The 13,901-nt window shown below is 35.4% G+C and overlaps 1 protein-coding gene and 2 non-coding genes across 5 annotated transcripts; all 3 read left to right on the plus strand.

Moving 5' to 3' along the window:
- The first annotated feature begins 404 nt into the window (after positions 1-404).
- LOC114317196 (uncharacterized) lies at positions 405-9,001 on the plus strand. 3 transcript variants are annotated; one of them, XM_082879406.1, is made up of 7 exons: positions 405-1,869; positions 4,376-4,439; positions 4,583-4,701; positions 4,792-5,675; positions 7,120-7,270; positions 8,339-8,424; positions 8,696-9,001. In XM_082879406.1, the coding sequence occupies exon 1, from the start codon at positions 514-516 to the stop codon at positions 1,762-1,764; it is 1,251 nt and encodes a 416-aa protein (XP_082735532.1). In that variant the 5' UTR covers positions 405-513; the 3' UTR covers positions 1,765-1,869; positions 4,376-4,439; positions 4,583-4,701; positions 4,792-5,675; positions 7,120-7,270; positions 8,339-8,424; positions 8,696-9,001. The 3 variants fall into 3 exon arrangements, with proteins under 3 accessions (XP_082735532.1, XP_082735531.1, XP_082735533.1); XM_082879405.1 differs by having other exon boundaries at positions 4,792-4,877; XM_082879407.1 differs by lacking the exon at positions 7,120-7,270 and having other exon boundaries at positions 4,792-4,877.
- Positions 6,187-6,274, plus strand: LOC114312808 (small nucleolar RNA snoR126). Its single transcript, XR_003646956.1, has one exon. It is a non-coding gene; the product is annotated as a small nucleolar RNA snoR126 (small nucleolar RNA).
- On the plus strand, positions 6,331-6,421 carry LOC114312812 (small nucleolar RNA snoR8a). Its single transcript, XR_003646960.2, has one exon. It is a non-coding gene; the product is annotated as a small nucleolar RNA snoR8a (small nucleolar RNA).
- Positions 9,002-13,901: the final 4,900 nt, after the last annotated feature.

Here is a 13,901-nt window from a genome sequence, read left to right on the forward strand (position 1 = left end):
AACCAAAGAAGGGAATGAATATTTTGATAGAATGATCATTTTATTTCATTTCATTCTAATAAACCAAACACTATCTAAGGTTTTTAATTTTTATTTTTTTTATGGATAGGACGAATCCTAAGTCTTGGTTGATTTAGGATAGGGAGAATTACATGTAGGTGAGAGAAGAGGAAACAAAATTACAAATACATGGGGTGCAAGTATGTCTATGATAGAGTGTAAATAAAAAACTATGGAGGTGCAATCTATGTATTGGCAATTTTTTTTGCTTTCTCCTACTTGCATGTAATTTCATTAAAGATATACTATTTAAGACCTAAATAATGTTTGTGGGCCTAAGCCAGGCCCAGTTCCAGTGCCAGCACCAGCCCAAGTCCAACTTTGGAACTGTTTGTGTTTGAGTGGGTGTGTATAACAGACAGCTGCCAACGAAACGAGCCTCTAAACCCTAGACAGCCGTTATCTTCTTCCCTCACACCTCTCTCTCTCTCTCTCTCTGTTTCTCTCTCTTCAATGGCAGAACTTCAAAACTCCTTTCTTCATCCTCCACCTTCATCATTGTCTAGGGTTAGCACAGAGACGGTGCAAAAGGCAGTGAAAGCTCTTCTCAAATGGCGAACCTCCCAATCAAAAACCCAAAAACCACAACTCTTCGATCAAGACGACGATTTCATCTACCTAATCCTCTCTCTCAAGAAAATCCCTCCAAAATCTCGCACAAACGCTTACAAAATCCCCCTCCCCCACTCTCTCCGCTCCAATTCCGTCTCCTCCGAGTTCTGTCTCATCATCGACGATCGACCCAAAAACTCCTCCAAACTCACTTCTGAATCGGCCAAGAAAAAAATCAATTCGGAGGACATACCAATCACCAAAGTCCTGAAGTTATCGAAACTAAAATCTGATTACAAACCCTTCGAGGCGAAGCGCAAGTTATGTGATTCGTTCGAAATGTTTTTTGCTGATAGAAGAATTATTCCGCTGCTTCCCAAGCTTTTAGGGAAGCAATTTTTCAAGAGGAAGAAGATTCCTGTGCCTGTGGATTTGAGTCATATGAATTGGAAGGAACAAATTGAGAAGGCGTGCTCGTCGGCGCTTTTGTATTTGAGGACTGGGACTTGTAGTGTTGTGAGAATCGGGAAGGCTTCGATGGAGAGTGGAGAGATTGTGGAGAATGTGATTGCTGCCATTGATGGGGTTGTCGAGGTTTCTCCGAAGAAGTGGGCAGGTGTGAGGTCTTTTCATTTGAAGTTTTCGGACTCTGTCGCGTTGCCGATTTATCAGACGTTGCCTGATATGAAGCTGAAGATTGAAGGGAAAAAGGAATTTGATGAAGGGGTTAGAAAGGAATTTGATGAAGGGGTTAAAGAAGAGAGTAAGGAAGATGAGAAATTGGGTAAGAAAAAGGGTGGGTTGAAGAAGAAAGGGAGGATTCATGAAGTTAGGTATATGGATAGTGAATTGGAAGGTGCATTGGGGAATGAGGATGATGAGGAATATATTGGGAGTGAGAAGAGTGAGAATGATGGTGAGGGTGGTGATGAATTGGGGGGTAAGAAGAGAAAGAAGGGTGATGCATTGAATGGTGGAATGGTTTCAACAAAATTGAATGGGGAGAAAAGATCGAAGAAATCGGCTACTAAGGTAGAGAGGGCTGAAGAATCTGTTCAAAAGAAAGTTAAGAAGGGTGGTGTTGGAAAGTTGAAGGATGGGGCACGCAAGGTTAAGGATAAAAAAAGTAAGAAACAACTGTCAGCCCAGTGATTCATTTGGAATGTGTTCTGTCTTTGGCATTGCTGAGGAACTTAGCTGGGAGCATGTTGCATTTGGAGTCCTTGAGCAACTTTTTGCTCAAGTGCATGAATTTTGGTATTTTGTTTTATTTGTTGTTCTGGCTTTATAGTTTGTAAGTTAGTTTATTCAAGGGTTTTAACATTGGCTAATCAACTTGCTTTGGTGTAATGATTCTGAATGAATTACTATAACTGAGTGAGTTTATCTTTAGTTTGTTCTTTGGAAGCTTCTTCAGTTTTAGTGTGACACTTGTGGGAAAAGCTCATTCATTGTTTCGTTGACTTATCAATTTGCTTGAGTATACATGAGTAGTTGCTATACATGAAGACGTTGTTGTAATGCTTTATTATTTATCAGGTTCAACTGTTATTAATAGAATTGGTCTATGATATCTAATGAGAAAAACAGAAGGAAGAAACTGTTCTAGGATATTGATTAATATGGTTGGCTTGTTTTACTGTGATATAGCAATATGGACCATTGACTTCAAGTCTTTGAGAGGTATGCTTTATATTTTTTCAAGCTTTTCTAAAGTGGGATGGTGAAGTTAGGATCCAATATTATATACAATAAAGATGAAGATTCATCATATTTTCTTCATAATTTTGAAATTTGTAAAAATCATTGTTTATTAATTTTTTTCTGTTATTTACAAATTTTCTTATTGCTTGCGGTGGTGGTAAGCAACTGGTGTTTAGTCCCCATTTACATGAGAATTTTCACCACTGCCATGAGAATAAGCAAGCAATATGAAAGGCTGTTGCTTAGTTTGACACTATAACAGCACTCATTTCCATGGGGAAATGTTGCTGTTACCAAGAACTTTTTCAGCATGTCCCCAGTATGTCTGCAACGTGACCCCAGCGTCAAGTATGGGGATCAACTATCCATCAAGTGTGGCATGGAGCTTTGCTTGTGCAAAGTTATTTATGCAACTCAGTCTTTTTATGACTTCTTATGAGAAGAAAGAATATGCAAGATGGAGGAATACATATGTGGACGGAGTTGGTATATGATGAGGGGGGTAATATATGTCACCCCTTATGAGTAAAATTTTCCATGCAGCTTTTATTTCTAAAATGTGTTAGTAAGTTTTGTTTTATTTACACAGGCCTGATTCCTACAGATAATCCCTTACTCTTATTCAAGGTTTTAAAAACGGCCGCAACCATTACGTAACGCCGTTACGTAACGGTTGTGATGGTTACCGCCACCCTTTACGGCCACTTTTGCAGTGTGATTGAGATTCACAGGTATGTCGGCCGTAGCGGCTGCCATAGCAATCGTAACGGCCATAACGGTCTGTTACACACTATTACGTAACGGTTCTGAACTGCTTCTTTCGAAAAAATACAAGAAAAAAAAAAAAAAAAAAAAAAAGTTGAAAATGGGGAAAGAGAGATAGAGAGAGAAGAGGGAAGATGGAGACGGAAGATAGAGGAGCAAGAGAGAGAGAAGATGAAGAACATATTATTGATTTGTTGAAGTTGTAAGACCTATGTTATTCTATTCAACTGTTATCACTCAACCATTTTGTTTGTGTGTGTCTATTTATGTATTTAGGCTCTTATTTATTCTCTTACTTTTGTCATTGGGTATCTTATATATAATAGTTAGTGATTTGACTTTTTGTATAATATAAAGTCATTAATTATTAAAACAAAATGTAAAAAACTCAATTTTTAGTGATTTAAAAATATGAAATATATTGGATCATACTTAAAAATTTACAAAAACTGATCAATATTTATTTTAAAACCCAATAAATATGATCATGGAAAAAAAAATGTGCGTATCGGTAAATTTTTTTCAAATTGTGAGAAAAATAAAAAAAATTTACGGTTCCGGTTACCACAACCGTAATGCTACAACCTTTACACCCCGCAACCACAGCCCCACCACTGCCACCGCCACCGTTACGGTGGCCGCAACCGCTTTTCAGAACTTTGCTCTTATTACTTTTGTAAGGATTGTGACTGCCGATCACTTGATTACAAGTATAGCTCAAGATTGTTTATGCTTTGTTCTCCTATCTGAAGTTGCATGAGTAGAGGAACATGGAATTTTCCATAGTAACCCAAAGAAATTTAAGGAAGGTTCTGTTAGGGGGATTGTATTTTTTGTTGAATTAAAATCCCATTTTCTAGTAATGCAAAACACAAAATTAATGGGACAATTCTGGGAATTCATTTCTTTGTCATGCTAAATGCAGCTTTGATCCAGAGGTTCCATAAGTTGTCATTAAAAATGCAACATCTTGATTATAGTGGTTGAGATTATACAACACAAGGTATACCATGTCAACTGCTGTGTAGAGGCCTGTATTCTGTTTTAGAGTCTTGTGCCCTTTTTTCTCTCAATTTTCCTTTCAAATTGTCTTGATTTATTTACTTCTGTACATGTATAGTATGTAAGAATCTGCAGCTGTGAAGCGGGGCTGTTTTATCAAGTTATTATATCTATCTCAGCTCCAGTGTGATCTTTTGTTTTTGCTATTGCTGTCTACTAATTTGTGATTGGAATGTCTAAAACCTCTTTAGCAGTTTTTGCCCCCATAATTTTGTTGTCCTGTTACATACAGATCCTCACCTAGTTGTCCTAACTGCCCTCATAGTTTTGGGAGGCACTTTTGCTGGTGGAACAAGGTGAGACATACATTCAGTACTGTTGTTGCCATTGTCGTAGTTAATTGTTTAAGGCATATATTGTATTGAAATGTTTGTGGTGTTGTAATGTATTCCATTTTGAATCCTTAAAAGTATGTGTCTACACCAATATAAAAACACAGGAATTCTGGAGAGGGTAGAAAAGCAATGCTCTTGTTAAAGCACAAAATTTTGAAGAGCACAATGCTGGGACGCACTAAAAAAGGGTAGGGAAAAAGATCTTGCGCTTCCTCCAAGAATTGTAAGTCTTTCCCTATGCCACTAATGCTTGCATCTGCATCCGTCATTTTAAAATCTTCTGATATTTATTAAGTTTAATTTTTTTCTTTAGATTACATTGAGATGGAACACTCTGGATGTCAAAGAAGAAGACTATTATACATCATTGCACAATGACAGTCAAGCGCAATTTAATACGTATAGCACCTTCTATATCCACGCCTTTGCTCATTAGTTTGGCTATAAGAACATAGTTTTTTTTAATACTCCTAAATCTCTACAATTCATCTTTTACAAGTCCGTGCTTCTAGTTCTTTGCATCATTTTAATGTTGCAACTCTTTTGGATGTGCTCACTCAATTTACAAAAAATATGGTGCACATTTTTTTAATTATTTTTTTATTCGTGATATTGTCATTGTATTGATTTATTTTATTATTTTATTTTTTTTCAGAATCTTGTTTCTTGTAATCAAAGAATCACTTTTTTGTTTCTCCTAAATGTAAAATGGTTGCACTCCCCCTACTTAACACCTATAAACCATCCCAAAACCAGGTGAAGGTGGGATTTGATCGCAGGTCTCTGGTACTTCGTACCACACTAAGGCTGTGTTTGGTTCATGGATTTTGGAAGAGATTTAGAAATGGAAAGAGAAAATGTGAATAAAATATAACTACATTTCATACACTTTTCACACACATTTTCCCTTTTCCTTTCCTTTTCTAAATCCCTCTTTAAATCCATGAACCATACACAATGTAAGACTTTACTTGCAAAGGTAGCTGACATCTTCACCCAAGCTTGTGCTCTTCTTTACAAAAACTTCTCCATTCCTATTGACCCATAGTTGTCCCATCTCATATGAGGAGCAGTGCTTCTTTTTGTTGGAACATGACACCTCACAGGGACAGGGATGAGAACTCAGTCAGCCCTGTTGACAAGTTTGGCTGGAATCCTTTCATTGGGCTTTCTGGATTTTGATGCAGCACATCATAGGTGTAAGGATGACGTGCATTGTTTGACAAATGGAATTTGGTTTGGACTAGGGCTGTCCATGGGTTGGATCAAATCGGATTTGCTCTCAACCTAATGACTGAACCGAATCCCTCGGATTGGTAGAAAGGTCACCCATTGCTGACTGATCTGCTATTCGAAATTGACTGAGCCAAACCATTCGGTTTGCTAGTTAGTTCAGTTAGTGATACATACACACTATTTTGGAACAGTACAACATCTTATATGCTCTTTACAGTGGCCCATCCAAAATATGGGCCCAACTTAGGGCTACTGCCCACTACAATAATGGAGGACAGGGTCGTCATGTCATTCATGTCAACATATTAGGGTTAGGGTTATGGTTTCGTTCAAATGACTGCATAATATATATAGATCCTCTTGATAAGGTTCTGTCTTCGTCTCCTCTGTTATACCCTGTTTTTGAAATTTCTTTATTTTTTTGTTTCATCGAAGATTGGATTGTGTTTTTCTGTTTAAGTTGATTAATGGGGGGCGATGAAGACATAAATCGTTTCTCGATCCTGATTTTCGATTATAATATCGTTATCTGATGACCTATTTGTGCGTGTCTGAGCCTTCTTGTTTTTGTTTTTGATTTGAATGTGGATCAAAGATGAGAAATTTACTTAGGGGTGGGGTTTGCGGTGATTATGAAGTAAATTCCTCTTAATGAATGCAAACTTTTGCGTGACAGACTCTATTTACACCCATAGTGTTTGTGGGCCTATGCCAGGCCCAGTTTCAGTCCCAGCCCAAGTCCAACTTTGGAACATTTGGGTTGGTGTTTGAGTTTGAGTTTGTGTTTGTGTGTATAACAGCTGCAAATGAATCCCTAACCCTAGATAGCCGTTTTCATCTTCTTCCTAAACTCTCTGTCTCCGTTTCTCCCTCTTCAGTGGCAGAACTTGAAAACTCCTCTCTTCATCCTCCTCCAATGTCTAGGGTTAGCACAGAGACAGTGCTAAATGCAGTGAAAGCTCTGCTCAAATGGAGAACTTCTCAATCAAAAACCCAAAAACCCCAACTCTTAGATCAAGACAACGATTTCATCTACCTAATCCTCTCTCTCAAGAAAATCCCTCCAAAATCTCACACAAACGCTCACAAAATTGCTCTCCCCCACTCTCTTTGCTCCAATTCCCTCTCCTCCGAGTTCTGTCTCATCAGCGACGATCGACCCAAAAACTCCTCCAAACTCACCTCCCAATTGGCCAAGAAAAAAAATCAAATCAGAAGACATACCAATCACCAAAGTCCTGAAGCTATCGAAATTAAAATTGGATTATAAACTTTAGACTTATCTCTGAATATTTCTCTTGCATTTCTTTAAGTTCACCTTCCATTGATTTGTTCCTCTCCCTCAGCAATGCTATTTCATTTAATTATTGATCAAGGTTCCTTTCATCTCTGGCATTTAACGCAGGGGCTGCCATCGCTTCCTCTGATGAAATTTCATTATTGCTGCAAGGATAAAGAAAACTGATCAGAAGATCAATAAGTTGATTACAAGGGTATCGCGGTTCAGTTTTATTCAACCGAGTCATACCTTTCAGCTGTAATTTTCACCTCTTCAGGTATGCTATTGATAGTAATGTTCTCGGAATCCTTAGCTACCTGCATCCAAACATGATCCTTTGCCTGAAATTCAACATCTGGACAGTGGCTAATTCTGTAGCACATTTAGTGTGTCAGATCTACTGCTTGATTTTAGTGCTTTTTCATGGCTATTGTTCATGTGTACCATGTTGTGTGTGTAATAGCATTTCTGGAGAATTTCCAAATTTTACCTATGGAAAAGTTTGAGGAAGAGTATTGGGTGCTGTTTCAATAGGGATCCACTGAGATGATCAAGTGTTCTACATATTGTACAATTTTGTAATTGAATTGGCACACCTTCCATCAGTCTTAGATGTTTGCAATGTGTCAACAATTTTGTTTTTAGAAGAGCTCTGGATTTTCATGATTTTTGTTTTATTTGGTTAGATTTTCTTCACGCACTATAATTTTCTTTTGCATTTTAAAGTTGTTTAGTGCTGCTAAAGCTGAAGTTTCTATTCTTTTGGGAAGAATTTATAAGCTGTTTTTTAAAGTCACTTCAGCTTAAAAGCCAAAACTCATTTGCCTTCTTTCATTGTCAGCCAGAAATTAAATTAAAGTCATTAAATATATATATATATATTAAAAAGCAAGGTTTGGATTCTCTCATGTTGGCCATCCAACTTGAGAGAGCGTTGGGGCTTAATAGGCTCATTTTGAGGCCGGTCTTAATAATCCTAACCATTTACTTTTTAAGATTTGTTGAACATTCATGCAAAAAAAAAAAAAGGATGATCAGGTATCGGTTACTATATTTTGATTCACATTTGTACTACATAGTTTCCACATTAAAGTTCTTAAGAAAAATTCCTCTCTTTGTTAAAAGTTCATAAAATTATTACATAGCTTGTAGTGATTGGTTTTTGTTTAAATTTTGTGTTCACTTTTTTGTTAGCCAAAATGAAGTTGATGAACCTATAATAATCTATGATGTTTTTTTATTAGCAGTTTTCTAAATGTTTTGTGTTTGATTTAATTCTTCAAGTGTGTTTTTGTATGGTTTTGTATGGTATATCTATGTGTAATGATTATTTTGGATTTGATAGGGAATGCTTTTGCTGGGCGTATAAAACTTGTGCATAGAAGTTGTTTGAGGATTTGCCAAAGGGACTAATACTTCATTGCCTCCAAGGTTTGACATAAATATAAATTATTAATGTCTTCTGTTCAATTTCATTGTTTGATTCTATGTATTTATGTGGGATATCTGTGTGCGATTTTTCTTTGGATTTGTTAAGCAAGGCTCGAACTTGGCATAAACTAATGCATAGAAGCTATTTGAGTACACTTCCAAAAATGCTTGTACTCTTCTATTACAGTACCTCTTCTGTGGCAGTGTTATTTTTTTTGTAGTCGAGTTTGCTTTTGAGTTGTCATTAACTGGGGTTTCCATGTGTTTGCAGATGGGTCTATCGATGAACAACTGAATGGTGAGTCAACCCAAAATCTTTTGCCTGTCCAAAGGGTTCTGAGAGTAAGATAGGAAGGCATTGTGTGATCCACATGGCATTTCTACATCAATGAAATGTATAGGAATAAGTGGATTCAAACCTGAAGAAATAATAAATAGGAATAGTGTGCTCAACATATAAAGCTACTGTGTTGCTTTCATTGTGGAGTGATGGTTAATATCATGGATTATACTCATATCAAACCATAAAAGATTTTTGTCTACTTAAACTTTTAATAAATATTTTGGTGTTCTCAAATATGATGGTCAAAATTCATCATGGAATCTAATGGAGATTGGCATGATTGTTCTCCCAACCAACAGTAATATGAACCACATGCACGAAGTAGTGCAACCTCGACGCTCAACAGCAATGTGAACCCCATGCGCGAATCCAACTGGTTTATTAAAACGTCTTGTCTATTAATTTCTTACTGTTATTCACTAATTTTCTTATTGTTTGTTGGTGGTGGTAGCAATGGGTGTTTTAGTTCCGCCTGACATGTGAATTTTCACCACTGCGATGAGAATAAGCAATATGAACAGCAATTGCCTAGTTGTTCTGGTTTTTTTGAACTAAGGCAGTTGCCTAGTTTGACACCATAACAAAACTACATTTTCTAGGGGGAAATGTTGTTGCCAAGAACTTTTTCGTGTCTGTAACGTGACTTCAACGTGTTCATAGTGTCAGTCTGACCTAACAAAAAATGGGGACACTCCAATTCGCTGTCTGAGACATGTCTATTGAGCATCCGTACCTTGTCTGTGTAATGAAGAATTGCTCATAAAAGTTATCTTGGCATGTCTCTAGTATTGTCAGGAGTCCAGATCCTCTGCCATACTTTCCTGCCATGTCCTAAAACGACGTTGTTTTGGGGTAAAATTTCAAAAAAAAATAATAAAATAAAACAAAACAGAACCAGATCCGCCATTGTTGATCCGCCATTGTTGAAGCTGTTCAACTGTTAAAAATCAAAAATTATACTATATATATGAAACCATTCCTATATATATATATGTATATATATCTTTATATCCATACAAATTTACAATATATATATATATATATATATATTACAAATCAACAGAACCAGATCCGCCATTGTTGAAGCTGTTCAACTGTTAAAAATCAAAAATTATACTATATATATGAAACCATCCCTATATATATATGTATATATATCTTTATATCTATACAAATGTACAATACATATATATATATATATATATATTACAAATCATAGGCTAAAAAATATTGTACAATAAAAAATGTGAAGATCCTCTGTAATACCCAAAATCCCAAATGGGAAAACCCCTTGATCATCTTTATCTAAATATGTATTAACACATAAACAAAAATTTACACAGATGCATCATAACTCAGATGGGGAAACTCCATGGATGATACATATATTAAAGTTCTGAGAAATGAGAGTTTTTGCAAATGAAGATGAAAAGTAAAAAGAAAACCAAGCTTTGTTGCTAAATCCTACTCATCAATTACAAGAAACCCAAGAAAATTTTGAGAAATGCATATACATCATAGGGTTCAGTGGAACAAGGATCGAAAGGAATGCCCACCTGGTTTTTCTCTCCTTTGGTCAATTTTAGAGAGAAAAATACCCAAATGCAGAAAAGATCCCAAGTCCCTTGTGTTTCTTTTTGGGGGTTTGAATGAATGAATGCTGTGTGTAAAACTTGTACACTACTCCTCCCAAGTCCCAATCTATCTCTCTCTCTCTCTCTCTCTCTCTCTCTCTTTCTCTCTCTCCTATTATGTGCATCAAAATCAGAGAAGGAGAGTGAGCTTCTCCAATACAAGCAGAGAGAGAAAGAAAGAACGAAGAAGAAAAGAAAAAAAAAAGTGCAAAATTTTGTTCATCATCGTCATCTGGATCTGCAAAATTTTGATGTTTGTTGAACCCAGCAGACGCCTCTTCGTCGTTTTTGTCTTCTTTCTTCTTCCCCTTCTCTAGTTCTGTTTTGTTTTATTTTTATTTTATTTTTTTTTTGAAATTTTGCCCCAAAACGACGTCGTTTTGGGGCATGGCAGGAAAGTATGGCAGAGAATCTGGACTCGTGTTGTCAGGGGATCAAGTATCAATCATGGCATGGAGCTTTGCTTCTGCAGTTATTTATGCAATTCAGTTTTTAACTTATGCCAACAATAAATTCATACTATTTATATTCATACTATTTATTTGTGTCGGTTTGGGATTTAGAAGTGTTTTAATTCAGTTTTATTCACCCTTTTAGCAATCAATAATTGATATAGAATAGTCTACATCATTTGTTGTAAATTCACTTTTTAAAAGCCACATCTTTACCTTTTTATCATAATTTTTTTTATCATTATTATTATAAATTTTAGATAAATGGAGAAATTATAAATATTTCTTCTAGTTTGACCTTTAATTTTTCAATCTTAAGGGCCAAAATGAAAAAAAAAAGAAATTTTAAAGGCTAAAGTAAGAAAGTGATCAAACATAAAAAGGATAAAATGTAATTACATTTTTTTTTAAACAATAAATATTGTAGTTGGTATGTATATAATTAATGATATGAGATAAACCACAAATATTTTTTTGCTGATTTTAGTTGTTTTGAGTTACTTGGGAATATTGCTTGGTTATCTTTGACCATCAAACAACTTTGTTGAGTTGTTCTTAACTTCTGTTGTCTGCAAGTTTTGCTTAGATTTATTTCAAGAACCTTAGAAAAGTCATGATTTTATTTTTTTTCACAAAATTCCAATGGCAGAACTTTTAAAAATGAAAATGTTTATGTAAATGATTTTGTTGGCTAAAATGTTGGCTTATTTTTCCTACGAAGGAAAATATCATAAATGCGAGCGTGCCAGCAAGGATTGAAAAATCCTTACAGATTAAATTCAAGCCAATTATCAGACGATTGTGTTGACGGTTCTTTTGCCTCAACGAAGAGGACTTCAAGATTGCCAAGTGTAAAGAAAAGAAAAATTAAAAGAAGAATGGGGAACGGAGAAAGACGATTGAATGAACAATCAAAGTAATAATTACTTACCTCTACTCCTATGCTTCGAAAAGAAAGTGCATAAAATGCTTCGAAATGAAAATACTGAAAATAAATGCTTCGAAATATAAATCTATGTTAAACTACTCCTAAGATAAGGAAAATGACAAGAAATATTGAAATCAATTGTCTTTGATTTATGATTCTGGCCCTTTACAATGTAGCCATTAATGGCTATTTATAGAAGAAAAAATACAGCAATAACTACTTAGTAACTACCCATTTCTTCCATCTTCATTCTTGTCTTGCCATGTGTCATTCCACTCATCCACTTTGTCCTCCCACTCATCCACTTTGTCCTTCATATTCTCCATTATCTCTATAACTTCTTTTAACTTCCAAATGAATAAGAGGATGCCACGTGTCCTGCAATTATATAAATAATAAATAATAATAAAAATTGCAGATTTATGGTGTTAACATTACCCCCCGCGGCCCTTAAAAATGATGTTTATTTGAATTTTTGAAGGGCCGAACCAAGCACATGACTAACCTAAGCAGCAAAGTGCTTCGAATGATGTAACAACACCAATAAAGTGCTTCGAATGAGTATGAAATTATGACAAGATGACTCGAATTATTACTAGTAACAAGCTTCGAAAGTGATATAAAGGACCAAAATCATTCTTCGAAGGTCGATGGAACCGACAAAAGACGAATTACATCCTCAAAAATACTCGACAAAGCTTCGAAGGTTCACAACCACCATTATTATTTCTTCGAAGCTGTTGTTGATGCAAGATAGAGTGCTTCGAAGCTTACAAAATTATGGCAAAACGGCTTTCGACGCAACTTATGGCAAAACGGCTTTCGAAGCTGTTTTTGGCCAACCATTGTGGTTTATTCAAAACTTATATGTTCTGGTTCACACATAATTAATGGAAATATTAATTTTGTGTTTCGAACCAATTATTAATTCTTCGAAGACACCAAAACTGTTGTTCTTCGAGCCAACTTATGATGCCAAAAACAGGCATTATTCGACAACTAATTAATTGTCATTTTGCATATATTTGAAGAGATGTACACATTTCGAAAGTTTTCAAAGTTTTATACAGTTTCGAAGGTGAAGTAATCAACCTTCGAAACAACTCTTGATGTTTCGAATGTATCTTCAAAGCTTTATACAGCTTCGAATGTGAAGTAATCAATCTTCGAAACAACTCTTGATGCTTCGAATGTATCTTCGATGCTTTGATTGTGTACATACAAACAACTGGCCATCAATTTGAAAAGATAAGCCATTCTCAACCATTTATTTAAATGCACAGGCTTTTTCTAGCCAAGTTCATGCATTTTAAATGGTCATCCATTGTTCTTAGTGCTTCGAACTCATAAGAACAATTTGTTAATTTTATTAGCCACATCATCATAATTATATTTTGATGTGAACCACAAATCCAAAATAGATTTTGAACAACAAAAGTCATAGTATAGCGCGACCATGAAAATTCATACTTTTTGACATTTTGAAAAATATCAAAAATTTTGAATTCATGAACAGTGGCTTGTTCATTGTTCTTGACCATGTTTGTTTTAAAAACATGACTTTTGCCGAATAGGTTTTCATAATTATTTGGCAAAATGGTTTGTTTTTCCATGTTAGCCATTAATGGCTTATGAAAATCACCCATAGATATATTATTTTCATGACTTGACTCTCTAAAATTTGGTTTTTGGACCCCCCGAGTCATACATGGAACATCATTCTTAGCCAAATTTGGTTCAAGAACATGCTCTTTCGTTGTGTTAATTTCATAATTTGGCTCTTTAAAAACGGATTCTTGAACCCCCCGAGCCATTGATGAAATCAACTCTTTGCTTTTGCTATTTTTAACCATGGAAAAATTCTGAAAAAATTCACCAATTCCGGCCATTAAGGCCTCAGTTAAAGACTTGGTAGTGAGAGTTGATAACTCATCATTCCATTGGCGAATTTCCATATCAAGTTGATGAATTTCTCCAATTAAATGGTGTCTTTGTTCTTCCACCAAATAATATTGTAAGGGATGAAAATTTATTTCATCAAGAAAATGAATCTCTTCTTGAAGATCCAAAATTTCTTGTTTACGCCAATAAATTTCATCTAGACTATTTGAAATGGACAA

Source organism: Camellia sinensis, chromosome 7 (assembly GCF_055761805.1).
Source record: "Camellia sinensis isolate YWXY chromosome 7, ASM5576180v1, whole genome shotgun sequence".
Lineage (NCBI taxonomy): Eukaryota > Viridiplantae > Streptophyta > Magnoliopsida > Ericales > Theaceae > Camellia > Camellia sinensis.

Coding starts and splice junctions, on each gene's coding strand:
- LOC114317196 (XM_082879406.1), top strand. CDS start 514: ATGGCAGAACTTCAAAACTCCTTTCTTCATCCTCCACCTTCATCATTG.